Consider the following 25,945-nt stretch of genomic DNA (forward strand, 5'->3'; position numbering starts at 1 on the left):
TATAATTTAAAGTCATAATAATGTGTGACTGACAGCCCTCCATCACATTGCAAAGCACACACCCTTAAAGAGGGTGTAGCAGAGAAGTAGCATTTTATTAGGTTGAAATTATTTTGAACTGCATTTGTGATTCACAGATATTTAGAGTTTACTAAAATTCTGATATCTTTAATCAAGTTACCAAACAAAATATAGATACAAGTTTTAGCTTACTTTAACTTCAGGATCAGCTTAACCTTCAGCTCTCTGGGTTTACTTTTATTACTAGCGGTTTAGCTTAATCAGCTATTCAGGTTTAACTTTAGCTCTCCTGTTTTAGCTTTAGCTCTCCATGTATTGGTTTAACTTTAGCTCTCCAGTTTTAGCTTTAACTATACAGATGTAGGTTTAACTTTAATTCTTGATTTTTAACTTTAATTCTACATGTATAGGTTTAACTTTAGCTCTCCAGGTTTATTTTTAACTCTAAGGATACTTACGTATCCTAGATACTTAGCTTTAACTATACAGATGTAGGTTTAACTTTAATTCTTGATTTTTAACTTTAATTCTACATGTACAGGTTTAACTTTAGCTCTCCAGGTTTATTTTTAACTCTCCTGGTGTAGGTTTAACTTTAAATCTTCCGTTTTAGCTTTAACTTTAGCTGTCCAAATTTACTTTTAGCTGTTGACCTTTAGCGTTAACTACACAGATGTAGTTTTAACTTTAACTCTCAAGGTTTAGCTTTAACTCTACATGTATAGGTTTAACTTTAGCTCTCCAGGTTTAGCTTTAACTCTCCTGTGTAGGTTGAAATTTAAATCTCCAGGTTTAGATTCATCTTTAACTCTCCTGGTGTAGGTTTAAATTAATATCTTCAGGATTAGCTTTAACTTTAGCTCTCCAGGTTTACTTCTAGCTCTAGATCTCTATCTTTAACTACACAGATGTAGTTTTAACTTGAACTCTCAAGGTTTAGCTTTATCTCTTCAGGTGCAGGTTCAGCTGTAGCCTGCCAGGATTAGGTTTAGCTCACCAGATTTATATTTAACTCTCCAGAGTAGGTCTTACCATCAGGTCTCCAGGTTGGGCTTTAGATTGCCAAGTTTAGCTTTAACTTTAATTTTAGCTCACCAGGATGCTTAGACTTTTTTTTTGATTAACTTGATCAGAAGGAAAAGTCAGATTTAGGTTCCCAAGGGCTTTAATAAGAAGCTTCTCTGGAATGAGGGAGTGATTTATATTTATCAGAAATAGTTAACTAATAAAACAATAGCAGGAATAGATAATTTCTGATTTTCTTAATTGCAGACATAATAGTCTACTGTTTTCTCTGTTTCAGCAAGTACAAATGCAAGTTTGCCAAATGCACAAACTTGCAGCAAAGCTTCCACCGTCCAAAAACATTCCCCGGCATGTGCAGAATTACTGCTTTCTGTGCTAAATGACTTACCCATGCACAGAAAGTTTCAGGTCAGGGACGCAGATGTTGTCCTCTCCACAGTCCAGTAAAATCTGGGCCTGGAACACAAGCGTGACAGGAAAAACAAAGTGTGAGGAAAATAATTTCACAAATTAAAACATTACATTTTATGTATTTAGCCACAACAAGCCTCTTATCCTGGGACAGAAATAAGACCAGGGGAATGTTGTTGCCTTTATATTTGTAATCAGTTCATTATTAAAGTGTGGCTTCAGCATAGATGTCAGGCCATTTTAGCAGATTTTACATTCTTGTAGTCTGAAACATCACAAATTTCATCCAACTCACCTCTAATTAATAACATAGAAACCAAAAATCTGTTACAACAGTGATTTAAATAAACATCTAGTGAAAAAAAAAAAACGATCCAAATAATCAAATTAGCTTTTATCTGAGCACACAAGTATTCAAAAAATAATCAAAACAGCCTTAATAACCTTAAACATTTACACAAAGCTTTTAGGACACACCACAGGAATCACACTACATTTACAAGGTTAGAATAAACAACACTTAAGTTTCTGAAACATTTATAATACCACAAACCTGAAGTTCTTTTCAGGTCACTTTCTTATTTAAAACAATAAGCAATACTTAGGCTTTGCAGTTTACATTACAGGCAGGCAACAGGAATGTAGCAACTCAATACAGTGTGCATCAGGTTAAGGGCCGATCCAGGCACAACTTAATGGCTAAATATGGAAAAATAAACTATTTTAAACTTCTGGAGTCTTTTAGGTGCCATTAAATTGCATTATTTACAGCTCGCAGTAGTGAAATGCATTCTAAAATGGAAACAAAACAGTGCAGAGTCTGAGCTAAAGGTCTGGCTAAGTATATTATATTATGAGAAGAAGCTCAGCATTTGGAGAGATTAGTCTAGATTAAATTAGATTCACATTTACCGTAATTGAGACAGTAATGTGTGGGTTTATTTTGTTACATTTACACATTGGAGTTATTGATTTTACACATTGTTGTATAGTCTAAATAACAAAGTTCACTTTGACCTTGACAGTTTAAATAAAAGCCAATTTAATGCAGACCTATGGTTTCTAGGATTCAAGCAGTTATTCAAGCAGACTGCAAATGATTTAGTATTAAAAAAATACAAAAAAGTACAATTTATAAGCATGTTGGTTTGTTTAATTACTTGTGAGCCTGTATAAATGTGCGTTAAAGCCCTTAAAACAATTGTGAAAATCTTCATTTCAGTCACATAATCATTGTGTTATTTATTTATTTATTCAGTAAAGTATTTATTATATATTTAATAAAATTAATGTATTATTTATGTAGTAAAATGAACATTGTTGTTTTATTCTATAAACTACTCCCAAAATTCCAAATAATTCCAAATAATAAAGTTTAGAGATCATTTAATAGCTCTCCTGGGTTAGCTTTAATTTTGTAGGTTTAGATTTAATTTTATATTTTTAGCTTTAATTTTATATTTTTAGCTTTAATTTTGTAGGTTTAGCTTTAACTCTGTAGGTTTAGCTCTCCTGGTTTAGCTTTAATTTTGTAAATTTAGCTTTAGCTTAAAGGTTTAGCTTGAGCCCTCCTGGTTTAGTTTTAGCTCTAGAGGTTATATTTAGCTCTGTATGTTTAGCTTTCATTTTATAGGTTTAGCATTAAATTTGTAGATTTAGCTCTAAAGGTTTAGCTTTAGCTCATGAATTTTAACTTTAGGTCTGTAGGTTAACCTTTAGTTTTGTAGGTTTAGGTTTAGCTCTGGATGTTTAGCTTTAATTTTGTTGGTTTAGCTTTAGCTCTGTATGTTTAGATTTAGCTCTGGAGGTTTAGCTTTAATTTGGTTGGTTTAGCTTCAGAGGTTTAGCTTTAGCACTCCAGGCTTAGTTCTAGTGCTAGAGGTTTAGCTTCAGCTCTCCTGGTTTAGCTTTAACTCTACAGCTTTAGCTTTAGCTCTAGATGATTATCATTAGCTCAGGAGGTTTAGCTTTAGCTCTGCAGGTTTAGCTTGAACTCTGTAGGTTTAGCTTGAACTAGGAAGGTTTAGCTTAAACTCGGAAGGTTTAGCTTTAGCTCTAGAGGTTTAGTGTTAGCTCTACTGGTTTAGCTTTAGCTCTAGAGGTTTAGATTTGGCTTTGTATGTTTAACATTTGCACATTGGAGCCTGGAGAAATGCAGGCCCAGACATTTAGCTATGTGCTCCTTGCTGTTTATCCTAGATGACATCAAAAATATGAAAATACACCAACTATAGCCCCTAAACGAACAAACCTTCAGTGAATAACAAAATAACTAAATAAACTGCCGGAGTTAGTGTCAGATAATTCTACAATTATTTATAAATGTCTATTTTATTTATTTATTTTTTACTTCTAGCTTGACCTCTCATCAAAAACTGTCATGTTATGGTGCATGATGTGCACAATAGGCCTGATGTGCATCTGCAATTTCTCTAAAAGAAAATAAATATACTTTAAATAGTTACTAGAGATATTTTCCGGGGGTGATACTGATGAGAGCCAGTTTCATCATAACGAATTTGTTGGTCTTTGTTTTGAATTTTATCACATTGACTGACCTTCTACATTGTTGAGTATTTTTTTGCTATAGTCTGGATTAAAACATTACTCAAATAGGACTATTCATTGTATACCAAATGTACCTCTTCACAACTATATATATATATATATGTATATATATATATATATATATATATATATATATATATATATATATATATATATATACGTATATATAATTTTTTTTTTTTTTACTTCTAGCTTGATGACTTCTCATCTGAAACATGTTACAGTTCAGGATGTGCATGATATGTTTGATGTGCATCTGTCTGTCTGTCTGTCTGTCTGATTCCTTGAAGGACAGGGACCTGCAGAAGCTTCCACAGAGTAACCTTACGAAAACCACAATCCACATCATAGCCTGCACCCACCAACCACGAGCTGGACGCACCCAACGCCACCCAGCTAACCACACACACACACACACACACACACACACACACACACACTTCTACACTCCAGTCATAAACACAGCCGGGGAAAAATAAAGAGCTCTCAGTACGGAGTCACGAGCAGGGAAAGCCCTGACACGGCTAATTGCTTCCGCATGACGCTGCGAGTCCGGCGTGTGCGGGGATGTTGCAGATGACGATGAGGATAAGAAATAGAAGAGGGAGATTAGAAAGAGTGCAGAGCTCTCCCTGTAATCAGGCCTTACTGGGCTCTAATTAAAGCTGTGGAGGGAGGCCGCCTACTCCACAACTCAAAGCCGTGTGCTGGCCTGCTTCCAAACTCTGGAAGACGCTATTTTCATTAATCACAGCAGCAAAACAACACTGAGTATACGCCAAAATCACATATATACATATATACAATATGAGGAAAGCCAATCTACAAATAAAACAGAATAACATAGAATAACATACATCAGTGTCAACAGCCAAACACTGCACACAGCTTTCATTTCCAGAGGGGTTTTAACTATTTCAACTATGTACAAGCTATGAACAGCAATAATACCCACCCTGAATCCCAAACACGTTGGGAAACTATGTGAAATAAACCAATGTTAACAGAATTAAAATGTTACTCATATTTTATGAACGAAAGAACATTGGCGAATGTGCTGTATAGCCCAGATAAGTTGCATTTTTTTTACAACAATGGCTTTATTACTGCACTTCACCTGTCAAACTAAGACTTAGTCCAATGTTAAGCTGAGCTAAAGGTGTTGCCATGTGGGTCAGCCAGACCTGTATCTTCCTGTACCTGTTTTTTACCTGTGTTTTACCTTTGTTTTACCTGTGTTTTAAAGGTGTAGGAAACAGTACTCATCGCTCTCTGGCTTCATCTGTAATTTTTCTAAAGAAAAGACTTCTACTTTTATTAGTTACAGAGTTATCTACATTTCTGTCACTGTAAACTTTTGCTCTTCATTTTCTTTTGTGGTCCTGATGAGAGCCAGTTTCATCATGTTGTTTTTAAAGATCTTTGCAATTGCACTTCAAAAAAAAACTATCAAAGCTCTTAAAATGTTTTGGATTGATTGACTTTCATTTCACTTAGTGTTGTTTTTTTCTTTACTTAGTTGAGTAGTTCTTGCTGATCATAATATGGATTAAAGCATTACTCTATAAATAGAGCTATTTACTGTATACCTACTGTAACTCTACCTCTTGAAAACTTTACAACTGATGCCCTCAAACTAAAATTAAGAGACAAGAAATTCAAGTAATTAACTCTTGACGAGTTAAGCACAGCTGTTAACTAAAAGCCTGGATTCCAGGTGACTCTACCTCATAATGCTGACTGAGAAAATCCAGCCCAAGATGTCAATGGCGTGATCAAGAGGTGCTACTTTAAAGAATCTAAAATACTTGACTGGTACCATATATTAACCCCATTAGAAACTAAAGGACAATACAAACTCTGAACCTCTCACTAGTCTCAAGACACTCCCACATCAGGGATGAACACGTCACAGAAACAAGCTCAAAACCAAATCATAAACACATTTTAAACAAACACAAAAGAACACAAAGCAGATTCAGAAGAAAGCCTGAGAAGCCTCTGCTTCATGAAATCATGACTGAACTTTGGCCCATGGCAACATGTGGAGCCAATTAGCCGTGCTTGCCAGTAGAAATGGTGAGATGTGCTGCAGTATACTGTATATAGTTCCGTGTAAAAGTTTGGTCACCTCTGGCCAAGCAAGCTTGTAGAATATGCTACGTAAAACAGCAGGTACCAGTCGGATCTTTTTGCTCATATGTGACATACATAATATATGCTGCCATCTAGACAACGTCTCTTTTAGGGAAGCCCTTATTTCATATTTCAGTAAGGCATGCAGGAAAGAGCAGCATTTATATTTTAAAAAAGCACATTTAAACTACATCTAAAATTAATTTTAAAAAGTGCCTATGGCATGTGCAAAATAATGTACAAGTACCATATTTTTCACAGTATAAGTTGCACTGGATCATAAGTTGCATCTTCAATAAACGTCCATTTTCTGGCCTATTTTTTTATACATAAGGCGCACTGGATTATAAGGCGCATCATGCAATACTAGTAAGGAACAGCGGTGTCGCCATGTTTTCCATCCAATTCAGCAGGTGTCTCTGCTGGGTTGCGAGACCTGTAAAGCTAAGCTAAGTAAACAAAAAAAGTCAAACGAGGGCTGGATGTTAATCTACATAGATTTCTCTACTAAAAATTTTTTTATTTGGGTGAGTAAAGAGCTTCTGTTTAATTACAGTAAGCTTAGATTTCCAGATTTCCAGATTTCCACTAAGGCTGGGTGCATAAGAATTAGCATTAATGGGTAACTGCTAGTGCTGGCTATGGTTAGAGGCTAATACTGCCTGACAGAGCAACACTGAGGAAGGCTGAGTGTTCCGGTAAGCCAGGGCGATATTAGCTAGAGGTTTGTCCCACAATGCTTGTTTTAACACGATCATGAGCAGTATACCTAGCGTTTAGCGGTTAGCGTCTAATGCTAATACTGCTCCGGCAGTGCTTACCAGGGCTAGCAGGAGGCTACAGGCCAATAATACTCACTTCTGAATGGCAAAAGAGCTAGCACTAATGCTAATAATCGTGCTGGAGAACTAAACCAAAACTGCTCCTCCATTGCTGACCATTCCAATGTATATTTAGAACCAAATTCACACACCAGGTACCTACTTACAATAACTTACGACGTGCCTGTGAGTTTATTGCTTAAGCACAGTGTTACACTAGCTTTGACAGCTGCTTTACTGCTGCACTCTGCAACAGTCTGAGGGTCTGCACTTTAGATCTCCGATCCAGCAAGCCAAACACACTACGTCCCTACCACCTTTAAATGAAATCTAAATTAATTGTATCACTTAAAACAAGGAAATGTCCTTTAGAAAGTTGAATATTCTTCTAAAAGTCAAGATTTAAAAGGATTTAACTTTGCAGTGTAGCCTGTTTCTATTTTTCGCCTTCCACGAAACGTGCACAACATACAGTATGTAAATGAAGCCACATGTTGAGCACCCCAAAAAAAAAAAAAAAAAGCTTCATCTCACAGTGGTATCGCTTTCACAACTAGGAAAGCTGGCACAGTACAAACAAACTCCAAACATATGTAGCCATGTGCCATATGGGCTGCGAGGGCCGCACCCTAACGCGCACCTCCACTGTGCCGTTCCGCAGCAGCCAGAGAGCCGGTCCTGGTGGAACAGTGTAAAACTCTCCCTCTGCTCTACATGCTTAACATTTTCCCCCACTTTCAAACTGCTTTCCAGACCCTCTGGAGCACTTCCCAGATGTATGTTTTGAAAATGTGGAGGGGAGTCAGACTCAAGTTCAGAAGGGGGGGGTGGGGGAGTCTGGGTAAATTCAAGAGCAGCTCATTCAGTGTTTGTTTTAGGGCCAATCAATACAGTGTTTATTAATTATTAAAGCAATATCAGATTTAGTAAGAGTGAAATTGCATAATTACTCTAGTGTCTGTGCGTCTGTCTGCAGTATCTATAGTGTCTGTCTGTCTATCTATATCTATAGTTTCTTTCGTCCTGTCTGCAGTATCTGTTGTGTCTTTCTTTTTGTCTACGGTGTCTAGTGTTTGTCTGACTGTCTGGAGTATTAATAGTGTCTTTTATTCTGTCTGCAGAATCTATAGTGTTTGTCTGTCTGTCGGTCTGTCTGTCAGCATTATCTATAGTACCTGTCTCTCTGTTTTCAGAATCTATAGTATCTGTCTGCATTAACTACAGTGTCTCTTTGTCTGTCTTCAGACTTTCTAGTACTATTCTGACTGCAGTATCTATAGTGTCTTTCTTTCTGTCTGCAGTATCTATAGTATCTGTCTGTCTTCAGAATCTATAGTCTATGTCTGTCTGTCTTCAGAATCTATATTATCTGTCTGTAGTATCTGTACTGTCCATCTGTCTGCCTGCATCATCTAAAGTATCTGTCTGTCTGTCTGTCTATCTGTGTGTAGTGTTTATAGTGTCTTTCTTTCTGTCTGCAGAATCTATATTATCTGTCTGTCTGCATTATCTATAGTAACTGTCCATCTGTCTTCAGAATCTATATTATCTGTCTGTAGTATCTGTACTGTCCATCTGTCTGCCTGCATCATCTAAAGTATCTGTCTGTCTGTCTTCAGAATCTATATCATCTGTCTGTAGTATTTATACTGTACATCTGTCTGTCTGCATCATCTATAGTATCTGTCCGTCTTCAGAATCTATAGTGTATGTCTGTCTGTCTGTCTATCTGTGTGTAGTGTTTATAATGTCTTTCTTTCTGTCTGCAGAATCTATATTATCTGTCTGTCTGCATTATCTATAGTATCCGTCTGTCTGTCTTCAGAATCTATATTATCTGTGTCTGTTTTCAGAATCTATATTATCTGTCTGTCTGTAGTATCTATAGTGTCCATCTGTCTGTCTGCATTATCTATAGTATATGTCTGTCTGTCTTTGTAAACTATAGTATGTCTGTCTGTCTGAAGTCTATCTGTAGAGTCTGCCGGTGTATCCAGCATCTATAGTATCTGTGTGTCTGTCTGCAGTATTTATAGTGTCTCTCTGTCTGTCTTCAGAAACTATAGTACCTGTCTGTCTGTCTGCAGTATCTGTAGTGTCTGTCTGTCTGTCTGCAGTATCTGTAGTGTCTGTCTGTCTGGCTGGCTATCTTCAGAAACTATAGTACCTGTCTGTCTGTCCGTCTGCAGTATCTGTAGTGTCTGTCTGTCCAGCTGCACTATCTGTAGTGTCTGTCTCTATTTCATCTATCTATTTCATCTGCTGTATCTGTCTGTGTGTAGTATCTATTTTATCTGTCTGTCTGTCTGTCTGTCTGTATGTCTAAAGTATCTATAGTCTGGTTAGACACAGTGTCCTCCCTCCCAAAGTGCTTCCACCACTGCCATATAAAAAGGCTATCAGAGGTTACTTTTGGGTAGTGTACCTCCTGGTGAGAGATCACTGACTGCTAGACATGCCTCTACATTGCACTCTACTAGTGATGCAACATGGCACACTAACCGGATACATACCTTCTGTTCGATGAGCTCAGTGGTCTGGTAATTGAGGATGGGGCGCAGGCCGTGCTTATCTGCTGCAGCCTCTGGATCCAGACTGAAGTTGAGAGCGATAAAGATGGAGGAGAGCTTATCCCGAAACTCCTTCTCATCCTGCGCCCAGTCAGAGAGGAAAAAAACAGGTTTTTATTTATTTATTGGGAGTTTAGAAGTGAGGCTATGCTTAATTATATGGCTGATGATGATGTCACTCACCCTTAGGTAGATGTCAGTTTTGTGGCAGACGGTGGCATCGTTGGGTACTGTGAGCTTCCTCTGCAGACTGGCCTGCTGGGTGTCCAGAAACAGAGCTCTGCGGACTGCCCCCTTCTGCTTCTGCTTCATCCGGTCCAGCTGCACCTCCACATTAAACACTACAGCAGAGCAGTACGGCTGATTACTACACCATACTACTACACACCCCCACACATATACACAGCACAGCACTGACTGACATTTAACTCGGTTAAGAACATCAACAGAAAGTCACTGATATGAAGAAAAAAATATTATGGCAAGAACTACTCAACTAAGTAAAAAAAAAAAAAAAAAAAAAAAAAAAAAGGAAGAGCAAGAGTTTCTCTGTTGTACAAGATACGTTCATCAGACTAGTTAAAAGCTCCCCAGATAAGAGCTTCTAAATACTTCACAGAGTATTTTGGTTTGTTTAACACTTATTTATTAAAAATGTGTAAATATAAAATGAAACACTAAATGAAAAGGTATGTCCAAACCTTTGACAGGTATTGTACATTATAACCACATACTACTTATTCTGTAGATTTATATATCATATAATATGCCACAGTATATTATATACTATATTCAGCTCTGGATAAGAGACCACTTATTAATGATGTTTTTCCTTGATTTTACCTTAATTATAAAGCTCTAGAATGTAATCAATAGGAAGATGGATGATCACAAGCCATCAAACCAAACTGAACTGCTTGAATTTTGCACCAGAATGCACCAGGAGTGTAGAGCATAAAATGATCCAAAAGCAGTGTGTAAGACTGGTGGAGGAGAACATGATGCCAAGATGCATGAAAAAACCAGGGTTATTCCACCAAATATTGATTTCTGAACTCTTAAAACTTAAGATATAAATATGAACTTGTTGTTTTCTTTGCATTATTATTTGATGTTTGAAAGCTCTGCATCTTTTTGTTATTTCAGCCATTTCTCATTTTCTGCAAATAAATGCTTTAATTTACATTATTTTTATTCGTAATTTGGGAGAAATGTTGTCTGTAGTTTATAGAACAAAACAACACTGTTTAATTTAGTTAAGTTTTCTTTATTTTAATGACTATAAAGCTCTGCATCTTCGTTGTTATTTCAGCCGTTTCTCATTTTCTGCAAATAAATGCTCTAAATGACCATATATTTATTATAGAAATGTTGTTTAATGCTGTAGTTCACAGAATAAAACAATAATGTTCATTTTACTCAAACATAAACCTATAAATAGCAAAATCAGAGAAACTGATTCAGAAACTGAAGTAATATTTCTTATTTTTTTTTTGTATAAAGCTGTATAAAGTTGAATATATAAAGTTTGTTTAAAATATAAAGTTGGTTGAACAAGCTAAATTGATCATAATGTATTATCAAGTTATTATTTAATGTATATATATATATATATATATATATATATATATATATATATATATATATATATATATATATATATATATATATATATATATATATATATCAATTCACAGCCCCACTGTTTATCCTAATAAAATCATAATATCTGTATATAAGAGTGAATTCTCAGACCATAGACTTGGGAAACCTCTCACAGTGGAACATGTGGCAGTGTTGGGTATATTCTACTGGCACAGGAGTGAAGTAATTACAGAATAATTACACTGTAAAGGTCGTGTAGGAAAGAAAGAACTAAAGGCACACGGATACGGATGAAAAAGAAACTAATAAAAAGGGGATAAAGGGTCGTGACACCGGGGCTACAGATACCAATACAGTTCAGAGGCTGGGTTTCTATCTGTGTCGTAAACGGCTCAGCGGAAAGCGAAGAAACGGGGAGGAAAATCTTTTGAAGGTGATAACTAGAGAGATTTATTCTGAACTACCTTAGTGAAGCTCTGCTTTCTGAGTGCTTTTGGGTGTATAATAAGAGGCAGATGTGGAGAACTGGCTCACCTAGAGTCTCTGGAAGGTGCTTCCCATTGGCTGAGAGGCAGAAGCTCAAGTTGACGCTGCAGAAAGTAAAACAGATATATAGCGACATGATGAGAGAAGCGTATGCATGGCAATAATTCAGTAGCTGTCCAAAGACTGTTCTTCTTATGTTACTGCGCACAATGTTTATATTCAGGGACATATGATGGACAATGAATCTAAAACACCTGGTTTTAGACCACACTAATTTATTATTTATAGCCGTGGTTTTATATTTTTTTGGATACAATCCAGGTTAGCACCCGAACATCCCTTTTTTAGACAGCTTCTTCTTACAGCGTCCACAGTTAATCCTGTTGGATGTGGTTCGTTCTTCTTGGAGGTATGCTGACATTACCCTGGATACCGTGGCTCTTGATGCATCACAAAGACTTGCTGTCTTGGTCACAGAAGCGCCAGCAAGACGTGCACCAACAATTTGTCCTCTTCTGAACTCTGGTGTGTCACCCATAATGTCATGGTGTGCATTGCAATATTTAGAGCAAAACTGTGTTCAGTGCTCTTACCCTGATAATTGAACCCTCACACTTTTACTGCTCTTACTGGTGCAATAATGTACTGGTGCTCTTACTGGTGCAACATGTAAGTTAAATGATATATTTTTGTCTCTCGCAGTGACTAAATTGCAAAGGATGCCACACAAACACTTAGTCAGCACCACCACAGCAGCATATAGAGTGTGAGGGGGAGGGGGGGGGGTGTTGAAAAGATAACAATACGATGACTATTAAAGGCAGGTCTAGACTATTCAGAGACTACTCCGATTACATGTGAGGAGAAATTCCCTACAAACCAACAGTTTACTGGATTTCTTGAGTCTATCTATTTGGTCATGTTTTATAAGTGGTACTAATGTTTTGCAGGTAAACTCCAGTCCATTGCCACTGTTAAATAATGCCTGGAGTCGTAAGCAGACTTTGCTATGGCCCCTTGGGGAGCAGAAGGGGCTTAAGGGGCTCAACTCAAGCTGATGGCAAGCTGCATGACCAGGATTCGAACCTGCGATCTTCCAATACCAATCATAGTGGCAGCGCTTGTACATAAAGCGTCCCTGGGTTTCTGGCCCACACTGCCAAACGTACTAATTGGTCTTATATAATATTTCTTTCTATAATATATAATTTTCAGATTGTTTGGGGTTTTTATTTTATTGGTTATAAGCCATAATCATGAAGAATAAAATAAATAAACGCTTAAAATAGATCACTCTGTTTGTAATACATCTATATAATATATGAGTTTTACATTTTTAAACTGAATTACTGAAATAAAGCAACTTTTCAATGATATTCTAATTTTTTGAGATACACTAGTACAGCGTACAGTACGTCTCCATTCATAAAAAAGGTAAATTTTAATTTTTTTTCAGTGATTCAGTGTACTGTAAAAATAACCCGAGTTAGAAAGGGAATCACAAAGAGTAAAACAAACAAACAAAAAAAAACCAATAGAAGGGAGGAGCAGAAAAAGTGAGGCCCAAAAACAGCAGGGAAAGCAAAAAGGAAAAAGAGGAGAATAAAAAGTGAAAAAAAAAAACTTTATAAAACATATGACCCAGCACAATTCAGACAGCTCCAGACCTGCACTGCAGTAAACCCAGCTGCCTGCTCCCATGTGAGCTCCTAAAGCCGAGTGTGTGCTCTGCATCGTGTGTGTGTGTGTGTGTGTGTGTGTGTGTGTGTGTGTGTGTGTGTGTGTGTGTGTGTGTGTGTGTGTGTGCTCGCTCTCACACGCATGTGCACGGCAGTGCGTTCTGATGTTTCCCAGCTGTGTTCAACTACTAAACAATCTCCCATTCAAAGCCAGCCCTCCTCTCTCTCTCCCTCTCCCTCTCTCTCTCTAACCCATCTCTCTCCCTCTCTCTCTCTCCCCCATCTCTCTCTCTCTCTCTCTCTCTCCCACTCTTGCTGTCTTTCTCTCTCACTATCTGTCTCTCACTGTCTCTCTTTCCTTCTCTGTGATCTATCTCTCGCTCTTTTTCATTGTCTCTCTCTAACTCTTGCTGTCTTTCTCTCTAACATCTGTCTCTCTCTCTAACTCTCATTATCTATCTGTCTCTCTCTCTCCTTCTCTGTGATCTTTCTCTTGGTCTTTTTCATCGTGTCCCTCTAACTCTTGTTGTGTCTTTCTCTCTCACTATCTGTCTCCCTCTCGCTAACTCCTGGAATCTTTCTCCCTTACTATCTGTCACTCTTTCACCATCTCTTTTTCACTATCTCTCTCTCTGTCTCTCTATCTATCTCTCTATCTAGCTCTCTTCTTCTCTGTTATCTATCTCTCGCTCCTTTTCATGTCTCTCTCACTTCTGCAGTGTCTCTCTCTCACTATCTGTCTCTTGCTAACTCTAGCAATCTTTCTCACTATCTGTCTCTGTCTTTCAGCATCTCTCTTTCACTATCTCTCTCTCTCTCTCTCTCTGATCTGTCTCTCGTTCTTTTTCATTGTCTCGCTCTTTCTCTTGCTGTGTCTTTCTCTTTCACCGTCTCTCTCTTTCTCTAACTCTTGGAATCGTTCTTTTTTTCACTCTGTCACTCTTTCTCCATCTCTCTCTATCCCTCTCCTTCTCTGATCTATCTCTCGCTCCTTTTCATTGTCTCTCTCTCACTATCTGTCTCTATTTCCTTCTCTGTGATCCATCTCTCGCTCTTTTTCACTGTCTCTCTCTCTTGCTGTGTCTCTCTCTCACCATCTGTGTCTCCCTCTCTCTCTCTCTCTCTCTCTCTCATCTATCTCTGGTTCTATTTCATCGTCTCTCTCCAACTTTTGCTGTGTCTTTCTCTCTTTCTCTTTCTCTCTCTCTCCCTCTCGTAATCTTTCTCTCTCACTGTCACTCTTTCACCATCTCTCTTTTCTCTTTCTCACTCTCTGTGATCTATCTCTCACTCCTTTTCAGCATCTCTCTCACTATCTCTCCAACTCTTGCAATCTTTCTCAATATCTGTCTGTCTTTCACCATCTCTGTTTCTCTCTCTCTGTGATCTATCTCTCGTTCTTTTTCACTTTCTATATCTTCTATATTGCTCCCTAACTCAATTTATCTCTCCGTCTTTCTCTCGTCTTGTTTCTTTTTGTCTCTCTCTGTGATCCATCTCTCTCTAATTCTTGCTTTTTCTCTCCAACTCTTGCTTTCTCTCTCTCTCTCTTTATAACTTGCTTTATCTCCCTCTCCCTCTCTCTCCCTTTGTCTTTCAATCTCCCCGACTTCTCGCTCTGTCTCTCTCCCTCTCCCCACCCTTCTCTCCACATTGCCAGGCAACAGGCTGTAATCAGGATGTGTATACACGGTTTCTCCTGTATGAATCAGAGCAGCAGAAATCTGAGCACAGCCTCGACCTCGCCGAAGCAAACGCAGCCAAACACCTCCTCCTCCTCCTCCTCCTCCTCCTCCTTTCCTCCCCCTCTCCCTCAGCAGACGAGTGGAGCGCAGGATGCACATTTCCAAACATGCATGCTGGAAGTGGAAAACTGCCATTTCATGCTTTTCACCAGAGTCCTGTCTCTCTGCCCTGCCCTCTGAGAGCGAGCTTTATGTGAAAGTCATGCTGAAAGTTAATGCTGACAGCCTCCATTACTCTGCTGTCCTGTGTGCTGCCCTCATTCTAAAATGTGGCCTGTTCCACCAATCAGTGCCTCTAAAAGTTTACCTGGATTTTAATTTAGGTAACAGGCCAGATTACATTAAGTCTAGTGATAAGGGGGCATCAATAATCCAATCAACACATTTACATGAACTTGGGTAGTATTTTATATATATATATATATATACACACATATATACACATTTTATATATATATATATATATATATATACACACATATATATATACATATATTTTTAACTTTACGGGTCAGACAATAAACTGATTTCTGCTTTGCTTCTCGTTAGTGCTAGACGATATAGCCAAAAATATCACAATATATTTTTAATCAAAAAAAAAAAAGGTAGTGTGATCAAATAATAAAAAAAAATAATATTAATATCAGTTTTTACATTGTAATAAAACCAGCAGCAGCTCTACAGACTAGGGTCAGTGCAGGATAGGGATAGGGGACTTCTTAGAATTACCTGTTAAACTCAATTAAGCAGTTACCATTCAAAAAATAGGTTCTAAATTTACTGGCCAGGCCGAATTCATGACAGCCCTGCTTTAAGCCCTGTGTGAATTGTTGGCCAATGTGTTACATTACACAACTTATTAAACATATTAATATTGTTTTTGTGTATTGCTGTGGTTAGAATAGGAGCAGAAGCTAACACAGCAGATTTCAACAAACACACGACATACAAACACACATAGCACTGTAGCTGAGGTAACTGAAATAATAGAATTATAACATTTTTGCATTAAATTCTGTAAAACAGTGATCAGGAGACATACCAGGAGACGTGTATGGTCTGGTTCCCACTGCTAATGGCACACGCCCTCTCTTCGGGGTTTATCATGGTTGGATACACACTTAAAGTAGCACTGGTGTTGACTATGGGACGAGATCTGAGAAGAGAAAAAAAAAAACATGAAAAGATGCATCAAAATTGGTCTGCCCAATATTGCAATATTTTTTTTTTCTACAATATAGAGTACACACTCTGAATTCAGGGGTTTTCCATTATTATGTCATCTGCTGGTGTTGATCCACTGTGTTTTATTATCAAGTCGAAAGTCAGTGCAGAGTTTTTGTTTTCCCACAAAATCTTACAGCACCTCATGATTCCCTCTGCGGACAACTTTATGGAGATGAGGATTTCATTTTCCAGCAGGATTTGGCACACTGCCCACACTGCCAAACGTACCAATTGGACTTAAATAATATAAAAAATTTGTAAGACACAGATTTTTTGGGTTTTATTGGGTTTTATAAGCCATAATAATCAACAATAAAAGAAATAAACGCTATAAGGCGCCCTTGAAATCCTTTAATTTTCCCAAAAATTGACAGTGCGTCTTATGTTTACCAGTCAGGTATTAATACAGGAGTTTCAGGTTAGTTCTTCAGCAGTATCAACATTAGCCACTAACCCTGCCCTCTTTGGGCATTCAGAGGTGAGAATAATCAGCCTGGAGCCTGCTGCTAACTCTGAGTAGCACTGCTGGAGCAGCATTAGCATTTCCCGCTAACCGCGCTAAGTGCTAGCTCTTTGGATGTTCAGAGGTGAGAATAATCAGCCTATAGCCTGCTGCTAACTCTGAGTAGCACTACTGGAGCAGCATTAGCATTTCCCACTAACCATGCTATGCTATTCTAGCTTTTTTGCCATTTAGAGGAGAGTATATATAAGGACTCTAGCTTGCTTCTAACTCTGGCTAGCACTGCTGGAGCAGCATTAGCATTTCCCGCTAACCGCACTGCTAGCTTTTCGGCCGTTCAGAGTTCAGAGCATTATTGGACTGTAACCTGCTGATAAGCCCAGGTGAATTACCTGAATGACCTGCTGATTTAGAAGGAAAATATGGCGACACCCCTGTGCCTTACTAGTGTCGCATAAAATGCGCCTTAGGTATTAAAAAAAAATAGACCAGGAAATAGACGTTTATTGATAGTGCAGTGTACAGTGCGAAAAAATACAGAGTTTAAGGAGTTTCACATTTTTGACTAATTTACTGAAATAAAGTAACTTTTCAATGATATTCTGTGAGGATTTGTTGAGCTGCACTAGTAGTATATCATGTGGTCCCATTCCACAGGATACTACAACACTTTTTTTGTCCTATATAAGTGTATTTGTGAATGCAAAAGTCATGGGACAGCAGTGTGTCACATAAAATTTCTTTTTTTTTTTTTTTTAAGATTATACACAATTTACTATTTAAAATGAACACAGACTTACCTGTACAGAACTGCCTTATCAACTCCAAACGCTCCCACAATGAGGTCTGAAGGGAAACATGAGAAAGAGACGACAGTGTGACGCCACAATGCTCTACATCAGTGCAAATAATGACACATTTTATCAATCAATCAATCAATCGATCAATCAATCAGCCTTTATTTAAACTCGGAGTACATTGATGGTGGCCCTCATTCACAATGCAGCCGAGCAATTACATAGGGAAGGGATTGGCAGCAACAACAACACCTTTTTTTTTTTTTTTAAATAAAATAAGTAATAAAAAAAATAAAAAACAGCATTTTAATAAGGTATAAGCATTATTTTAAAAAAGGACAATAATTTTAAAAATATTGAGATATAAAACAAATAAGGTAAAAATAATAATTTAAGAGTAGGAATCATAAAATGATAAGTGAAAAAAGGTAATAGAAGTAAAAAAAAATTAACTACAGATAAATAAATAAAAACTAAACACATTAAAGAGATTTTTTTTTAAAAGTGAAGCCAGGTAGTTCTCACCAGGGTAGCCATTCTGGTCCAGATCTTTGCCTCCTCGCAGGGCAAAGCCAAAGCTAGCAGGTGGGGCGGGAGGGGCATTTGACGCCCACTGTCCAGCAAGAACCTGAGAGGGTTTGTCCCTGAGTCCTTCAGCATAGCCGTTATAGATAAAGACCTGCCCCTGCTCATCTTTCCCACTGAACGGACTGCTGATGGCCACGTCTGACGGATTAAAAGATCAAGCGTATAATTAATACAACAATAACAAGAGCAGAATAAATAAATATGCATAAGTCTCTAGTAGGGGTGTGACGAGATCTCGTGATATTTCTCGTTAGGCTTAAACCTGTCTCGCGGGGCAAAAAAAAAACACTTAAGTGTGGACTTTTTAAGAGGGATCTGGCAACCCAGTAGCGAAAGCGATAGAGTATGATGGCTGAGCAGTGAGAGCAGCTCTCAGCAGAAGAGGAAAATTCAGGTATTTGTATAGAAGATGCTTCTGCTACTTTTAAGTTTAAGTAAGTCTGGCTGCATTTTGGCTCCAGTGGAAACAATAAACGCTAACAGAGTGACCAACAAGACACAAACCATATATAAATACTGTACATAAATCCTACACGTGACTGTTTCATAGGCAGTTGTACTAATCCCTTAGCTCTGTACTGTATTTAAAAACATGTTCTGTCTCTGTTTGCACTTCAAGCATAGTCTTAATATGACTGGTTATGGTTATGCATAGTTAAATTACAAGAGATTTAGGAGACAAAAACAAAAAACATAGTCTTAATATGACTGGTTGTGGTTTGTGCTTATTGTTTGCACTATATAAGAGCTGGAAAAGTTGTATTTTTATTTTTTATTCTTATTCTTAGTTCTATTTCGTATAGAATCAATGTGTGAGAGAAACCAGTCTGTTAAGTTTGCGTTATGTGATTTTGTCAAATAAAACTCTAGTTTTCAAGCCATTTTTCATTTTTGACATTTTATTTAAAATGTTATTTTTAAATCTCTTCTCGTCTCGTTCTCGTGAACCCAGTTTTGTGTCTCTTCTCAATTCATGATACTAGTGTCTCGTCACACCCCTAGTCTCTAGTGTGTCTCCTCACCATTAAAGCCATCCTGGTTGAGATCTCCAAGCGGCGCTATGGAGCTCCCAAAGCGGCCAAACGTCTGAGTGCCGGTGAGGTGAGGTAGCTGCGGTATGAGTGTGAGCGGGCCGGTCTGCAGGTACACGTACACACGGCCCAGCTCCTCCAATCTACCGTCCGAATCACGTACCATGAACATGGGCGCTCCAACCAACAGATCCATCAGCCTGGGAAGAAGAAGAGCACAGAACATAAAATGATAAATGATCTCTGCATTTATTGTTTCTTCTGCACTTCCTGTTCATCTTATCAGATCCACTGATCATATAGAACTAATTACAAACTGTAGTCTTGTATCTGTTTCTCTATATACTTTATTATTATTATCCTCCTTTCACCGTGTTCTTCAATACTCAGGACAAAATTATTATTATTAATATTTGGGTTGTGGGTCATTCGTTGTTTAGCACTGCAGTGATTAGCACTGATTAGCATGGTGGTGGTGTATGAGGTGTTAGTGTGTGTTGTGCTGGTGGTACAGTGAGTGAATCAGATACTGCAGCAGTGCTGCTGGAGTTTTTAAACACTGTATTTAATCACTCACCACTGACAGAGGTGTTCAAAAACTCCAGCAGCCGATGCATGGTTAGCTGATTGATTTTATGCACAAGTGGCAATTGGACTCAATAAAATACCTGATATACACATGAACTACAAACAGAGTGACCTATTTTAAGCGTTTATTTATTTTATTGTTGATTATTATGGCTTACAGCCAATGAAAACGCCAAAATCAGCGTCTCAAAAAAATTGAATATTACCGTATTTTTCGGACTATAAGGCGCACTTAAAAACTTTTAATTTTCACAAAAATTGACAGTGCGTCTTATAATACGGTGCGCCTTTTGTATGGATTTTACTCGTCAGGTTGTAAGGAGCAGTAAACACACACTCCGTGCAGCGTTATAGAGAGTTTCAGTGCTATACAGAGTCCAGAGCCGTGCAGCTCCGAGGCTGAGCAGCAATAGCATTAGCTAGATGCTAACCGCTAAGCTAGCTAGCTTATTCACTGAGATCAGTATTATCTAAATTTTACTCGTCAGGTTGTAAGGAGCAGTAAACACACACTCCGTGCAGCGTTATACAGAGTTTCAGTGCTATACAGAGTCCAGAGCCGTGCAGCTCCGAGGCTGGAGCAGCAAATAGCATTAGCTAGCTTATTCACTGTTCAGAGATCAGTATTATCTAAATTTTACCCGTCAAGTGTAAGGAGCAGTAAACACACACTCCGTGCAGAGCAGCAATAGCATTAGCTAGATGCTAACCGCTTAGCTAGCTAGCTTTTTCACTGTTCAGAGATCAGTATTTTCTAAATTTAGCACTTTTAATACTGCTGGAGCAGTATTATTAGAGTTAGATGCTAATCGCTAAGCGTTCACCGTTCAGAGGTGAGTTATCGGCCTGTAAGTCTGTGCTGCTTTGCCTGGCTAGCATTAGCTAGATGCTAAGCGCTAACTCTCTCAGAGGTGAGTTTTATCAGCCTGTAATCTGCTTGTTTACAGTGTTAAAACAAGCTACGGGGGACGAATCGCTAGCTAATATCTCACTGTCTTACCAGAACACGCAGGATTACTCAGTGTAACGCTGTCGTTTAAGTTTGGGTTAACTTTACTAGTTTAGGTGACTAGCTAGCGTGCTAGCGGATAGCTATGCTAACGCTGGTGCAGCAAGCCTTAGTGGACATCTGGAAATCTAAGCTTACTATAAATAAACTGAAGCACGTTACTCACCCAAATAAACAGTTTTCAGGAGAGGAATCTGTGTAGATTAATATCCAGCACTCGTTTGACTTTGAAAGAGCTAGATTTATATATACTGAGACGCTCCACCGGCAAGCGACCACCCCCGGTGGGGGAAGGGAAACATGGCGCCACCCCTGTTCACTTTGATATAGGCACCCTTTCTAGTGTCACTTAACGCGCCTTATAATGCGATGCGCCCTATGTATGGAAAAATAGCAGAAAATAGGCGTTCTTTGATAGTGCGTCTTATAATACGGTGCGCCTTATAGTCCGAAAAATACGGTAAATAATTGGTAATTGGACCAATTGGTACTTTTGCCAGTGTGGGCAGTGCGCCAAGTCCTGCTGGAAAATGAAATTTGCATCTCCATATAAGTTGTCAGTAGCAGAGGTTCAGCATGAAGTGCTGTAAGATTTTCCGGGAAAACAGAACTGCACTGACTTTAGACTTGATATAACAGACATTGATTATTCACTGATTATTATGATATTTAGTTAATTCATACGTTTTACTTCATAGTTCTGTATACATTTTTTTTTTTTTACAATTCCTAAACCTTCCTAAATGTACAATGTACTGTAATCAAGCTTAAACAAAGAATGATACTCATTGTGATTATTTAGGGCTGTGTCCAAAACACTTGCCTATATAGAGTATCTGCAATAGGGGTCAGGGCAATATGGCCCTAAAATAATATCACAATATCTCAGGATATTTTTTGCGAAATTCGATATTCTAGGCGATATGACAAAATACATTTTAAGAATATATTACTGCAACAAAATATGTAAAAATATTTAGTATGAATGCATATAGTAGAAACCATAAATGTCTGTTTTTACTGTTTTGTAAAATGTACTTACAAAGACCCTGATTCTGCATGAAATAATAAAATAAAATAAAAATAAAAAATATAAAAGTAAATAAAAAGTGTCATGAAATTAAAACTTATTACATTTAGTGAATGTGTATAAACTGCACACAAACAATTAAAATTAAACACATTAAATAGCAAAACAAATCCACAATAGACTGCTTTAAAGAACATCGTGATATCATGATATGGAGTTTTTAACATGATTTGTGTCACATTATTAAAAAATGATTTCTTTTAAATGTTTGAACAATGGCAACAGTAATGCTTAAAAAAAAAAAAAAAGAAAAAGCTATAGAAATGAGTTCTGGTCACTAACCCGTCATTGTTGATATCTGTAGTAGCTACAGCATAGCCGAAGTAGGAGCCCATCTGAAAAAATGTTTGTGTACGTGTTAAATCACACATTTACACACCACAAACTATTCACAGCCATTACGAAAGAATGGTCACGTCCCAAAAACCTCTGGAGTGTTTTTTTTTTCTTAACTCAAACTTTAAATATGTAGATAATTAATAATAATAATATAATTAGATGGCACTAACTCAAATGATTGTTGCTGTATTGTACTGTATGTACAGTACGCTTTGAGCACGACTGACTGGTGAATGTATATCAAGCTGTATTTACTCAGCTGAGGCAATCAGAGACATTAAAGACTTCACAAACGTTCCTTTTTTTTTTTTTTTTTTTTTTTTTTTTTTTAAAAAGCAGACTGCTCATTTCTGAAAATTGCCTTTAAGCTCTTGCCTATATAATCAGGCTTTACTGCTCACCACAGGGCACTACAGCATCATTAATGCAGACTTTTATAGGAAATTATTTTGCTTGAATCATCAGTGTGCTGCTATGGTAGTACTGGGCTTTAGTATTTCTTACAGCAGTTCTTTTTCCAGGGCAAAATCTGTATACAACTCTCAAATATCTTTTTCTAACTTTTTTTCTATTATAAATGTATAGTGGTTAAAATGTAAATAAAACAATGCTGTTAACATTAGCACATGATCGATTAATCTGGAAACTTTACAGCAATCATTAAACACTGTACCCATTTTGGCCCCAACGTTCAGCTGTAATTCATTCTGTTTAAAGAGCCTGGTGATGCATTAGCTCTTACTAGTAGTGTAAACAACATCGCTACTGTTGAGTTACTTAGATTAGATTACTTTATTTATTTTAAAATATGGATTAAATCTCTTCGCTGCTTTCCACCCTTTCTTTGAGACAGAGAGAGAGAGAGAGAGAGACAGACAGAGAGAGAGACAGACAGAGAGAGAAAGACAGACAGAGAGATAGACACAGAGAGAGAGACAGAGAGAGAGAGACAGAGAGAGAGAGACACAGAGAGAGAGACACAGAGAGAGAGACACAGAGAGAGAGACACACACACAAAGAGATACAGACATAGAGAGATACAGACATAGAGAGAGCCAGACAGAGAGATACAGACACAGAGAGAGACACAGACAAACAGACAGAGAGAGAGAGAGACACAGATTTAGAAATACTGGCACAGGGAGACAGGCACAGGGAGACAGGCACAGTGACTGACACCGAAGACAGGCACCGAGAGACACAAAAACAGAGAGACACAGAGTCAGAGAGAGAGACACAAAGACAGAGAAAGAGAGACAGACAGGCACAGAGAGACAGGCTCAGAGAGAGACAGACAAACAGAGATACTGGCACAGGCAGACAGGCACAGGGAGACAGAGAAAGACACAGAGAGACAGGCAGAGAAACAGACACAGAGAGACAGAGTCACACAGAGAGACACAAAGACAGAGAAAGGGAGACAGACAGGCACAGAGAGACAGGCACACACAGAGAGACAGGCACACAGAGAGAAAGGCACACAGAGAAGCACAGACACAGAGGCACAAAAAAGAGACAGACAGGCACTGAGGCACAGACACAGAGAGAAACAGACACAGAGAGACACAGAAAGAAAGGCACAGAGAGAGGCAGGCCTAGGGAGACAGACAGGCCTAAAAAGACGAACACAGAGGCACAAAGACAGACACAGAGAAACAGGAACAAAGAGACAAGCTTAACGACAGACTCAGAGATACTGGCACAGGGAGACCAGCACAGGGAGACAGTCACTGAGAGAATCAATTTTTGGTGGGCTGAGTGTCTCAGCCCTCGGTAGGCGGAGACTACAAACTTTTAGAATAAATTGCATTAAAATAATTAATATTTAATATTTTATTATAACCAGAACTTCATATTATGCAATAATTTGTAATTAAAAATGACATACATCATCATATTGATATTTATAAATCAATATTTAGTCATACAAATAACAAGACAGTAGTTGTGACTGTGCTGTATGACTTACCTGCTCACCAGTGAAGGTTTTCAAGGTCTCCAAAGAGCCATTCAGAATAGACACCTGAGGAGAAAATCAACACTTAATTCTCATATATATATATATATATATATATATATATATATATATATATATATAATTATTTTCCTAGAAAGTGAATTAAGTGAATAATCTATTTAATTTAAAACAAAATCCAATTTCCTTTTACCTGGCCATGGAGACGCACTCCTCTGGGAACTCCTGTCACAAAGTCTGAGAGACAGAGAGCAGAGAGGAGAAGAGGGAGGAAAAAAAACGAGAGAGAGAGAGAGAGAGAAAGAATCATTAAAACCTAAAGAGAGAGAGAGCGAATCATAAAAGATTTAGTAGTGGAAACATGGAGATGTCTGTGACTCTCAGGAACTTGGAGAATCCTGGCAGGGAGACGCTGAGACGCTCTTCGGGCTCTATTTTTCTATTTGCTTAAGCGAAATAGAGTTGTGGAGTTTGTGTAATCACTACACTTCCTATGAGAGGTTGTCTAAACATTGCATCACTTGAATATTTGATGGCGTTCGTATGGAAAACGATGCGTTTCATCACTATTAGCGGAACCGTAATCTAAACAGAGCTGCACACATTTCATTTAATATTTAATATAAACTATCATCACCCCTGCTGGTGAAGGATTTCGGCGATTACATCATCTCTTACCTTCCTCATTATCTCCGCTGAACTCTCCCACTGCCACAGAATAACCTAAAAAAACACAAGACAGGACAAGATAAAGAGTTACTCTTAGAGGAAATGGAATCATCCACTGTCTAATACAGGGCTTCTCATCCTTTTCCACCTCAGATAAGAAAAGTAAAAAGCTATTTACGTTTATTTAGTTATTTAAAATGTTTAAAACCTGAGAATTCAAGTCAAAACATTTATTTTCTCCCCTTTCTCTCGGTCAATTTTGTCCCACCCATTCAGATGCTAATCAACTGTATGTCCACAATGAAGGTGAAGACTAGCACACTCCTCCGACACATGTGAAGTCGAAATGCTAGTGATGCAGCAACATCCAATGCTACTCAGAGGAAAGCGCAGCGACTCGGTTCTCATACCTCAGCTCACAGATGCAGCCTTGTGATGATCGACATCACCCTTTGGAGTGATGAGGAGAAAGAGCGCCATCTACTGTTCCCACCCAGAGAGAGAGCAAGGCCAATTGTGCTCTCTCAGGGCTCCGGTAGCTGATGGCAAGCTGCATGGCCAGGATTTGAACTAGCAATTATTATTTATTTTTTTCTGAGGAACAGCATCACCACTGTTTGAGAAACTTTTGCATTTCTGGTCATCTGTATACCGCTCAAGATTGAGGTACGAACAGATAGCTGGATATTCTCCTTCAGGACTTTTTGGTAGACAATGGAATTTATGGTTCCAATTATCACAGCATGTTTTTAAGGTCCTTAAGCAGCAAAACACAACAGACCATCACACTACCACCACCATGTTTTACTGCATGAGGTATGATGTTCTTTTTCTTAAATGCGTTGTTACTTTAGTTTATTACTGTAATGGTACATATTCCTTACAAAAAAACTTTGGTCTCGTCAGTCCACAAAGTATTTTTCCCAAAGGTCTTAGGGATCATCAATATGTTATATGGCAAAATTGCCCATTTTTGTGAAGTCTCTTTCTGATGGTGGAGGCATGAACACTGAATTTAACTAAGGCAAATGAGACCTGCAGTTCCTTGAATGTAGTTTTGTGACCTCTTGGATGAGTCGTCGCTGTGCTCTTGGGGTTACT

At 38.0% G+C, this 25,945-nt stretch overlaps 1 protein-coding gene across 3 annotated transcripts in view; it reads right to left on the reverse strand.

Annotated features, from left to right (window-relative positions):
* itga5 (integrin, alpha 5 (fibronectin receptor, alpha polypeptide)) overlaps window positions 1-25,945 on the reverse strand; it is a 100,272-nt gene that overhangs the window by 30,617 nt on the left and 43,710 nt on the right. For all 3 annotated transcript variants that reach the window (XR_007441601.1, XR_007441602.1, XM_022677267.2), the window contains exons 8-19: window positions 24,854-24,898; window positions 24,369-24,412; window positions 24,170-24,223; window positions 22,144-22,196; window positions 19,166-19,374; window positions 18,081-18,281; window positions 17,559-17,604; window positions 16,111-16,224; window positions 11,693-11,748; window positions 9,737-9,894; window positions 9,497-9,634; window positions 1,436-1,503 (exon numbers count right to left, since the gene is read on the reverse strand). Coding sequence is in view for 1 of the 3 variants with exons in the window: in XM_022677267.2 (XP_022532988.2) it covers window positions 1,436-1,503; window positions 9,497-9,634; window positions 9,737-9,894; window positions 11,693-11,748; window positions 16,111-16,224; window positions 17,559-17,604; window positions 18,081-18,281; window positions 19,166-19,374; window positions 22,144-22,196; window positions 24,170-24,223; window positions 24,369-24,412; window positions 24,854-24,898 (1,186 nt within the window). In the remaining 2 variants the exon portion in view is untranslated. The remainder of the gene's footprint in view (window positions 1-1,435; window positions 1,504-9,496; window positions 9,635-9,736; window positions 9,895-11,692; window positions 11,749-16,110; window positions 16,225-17,558; window positions 17,605-18,080; window positions 18,282-19,165; window positions 19,375-22,143; window positions 22,197-24,169; window positions 24,224-24,368; window positions 24,413-24,853; window positions 24,899-25,945) is intronic.

Source organism: Astyanax mexicanus, chromosome 13 (assembly GCF_023375975.1).
Source record: "Astyanax mexicanus isolate ESR-SI-001 chromosome 13, AstMex3_surface, whole genome shotgun sequence".
In the NCBI taxonomy this organism is placed as follows: Eukaryota; Metazoa; Chordata; class Actinopteri; order Characiformes; family Acestrorhamphidae; genus Astyanax; species Astyanax mexicanus.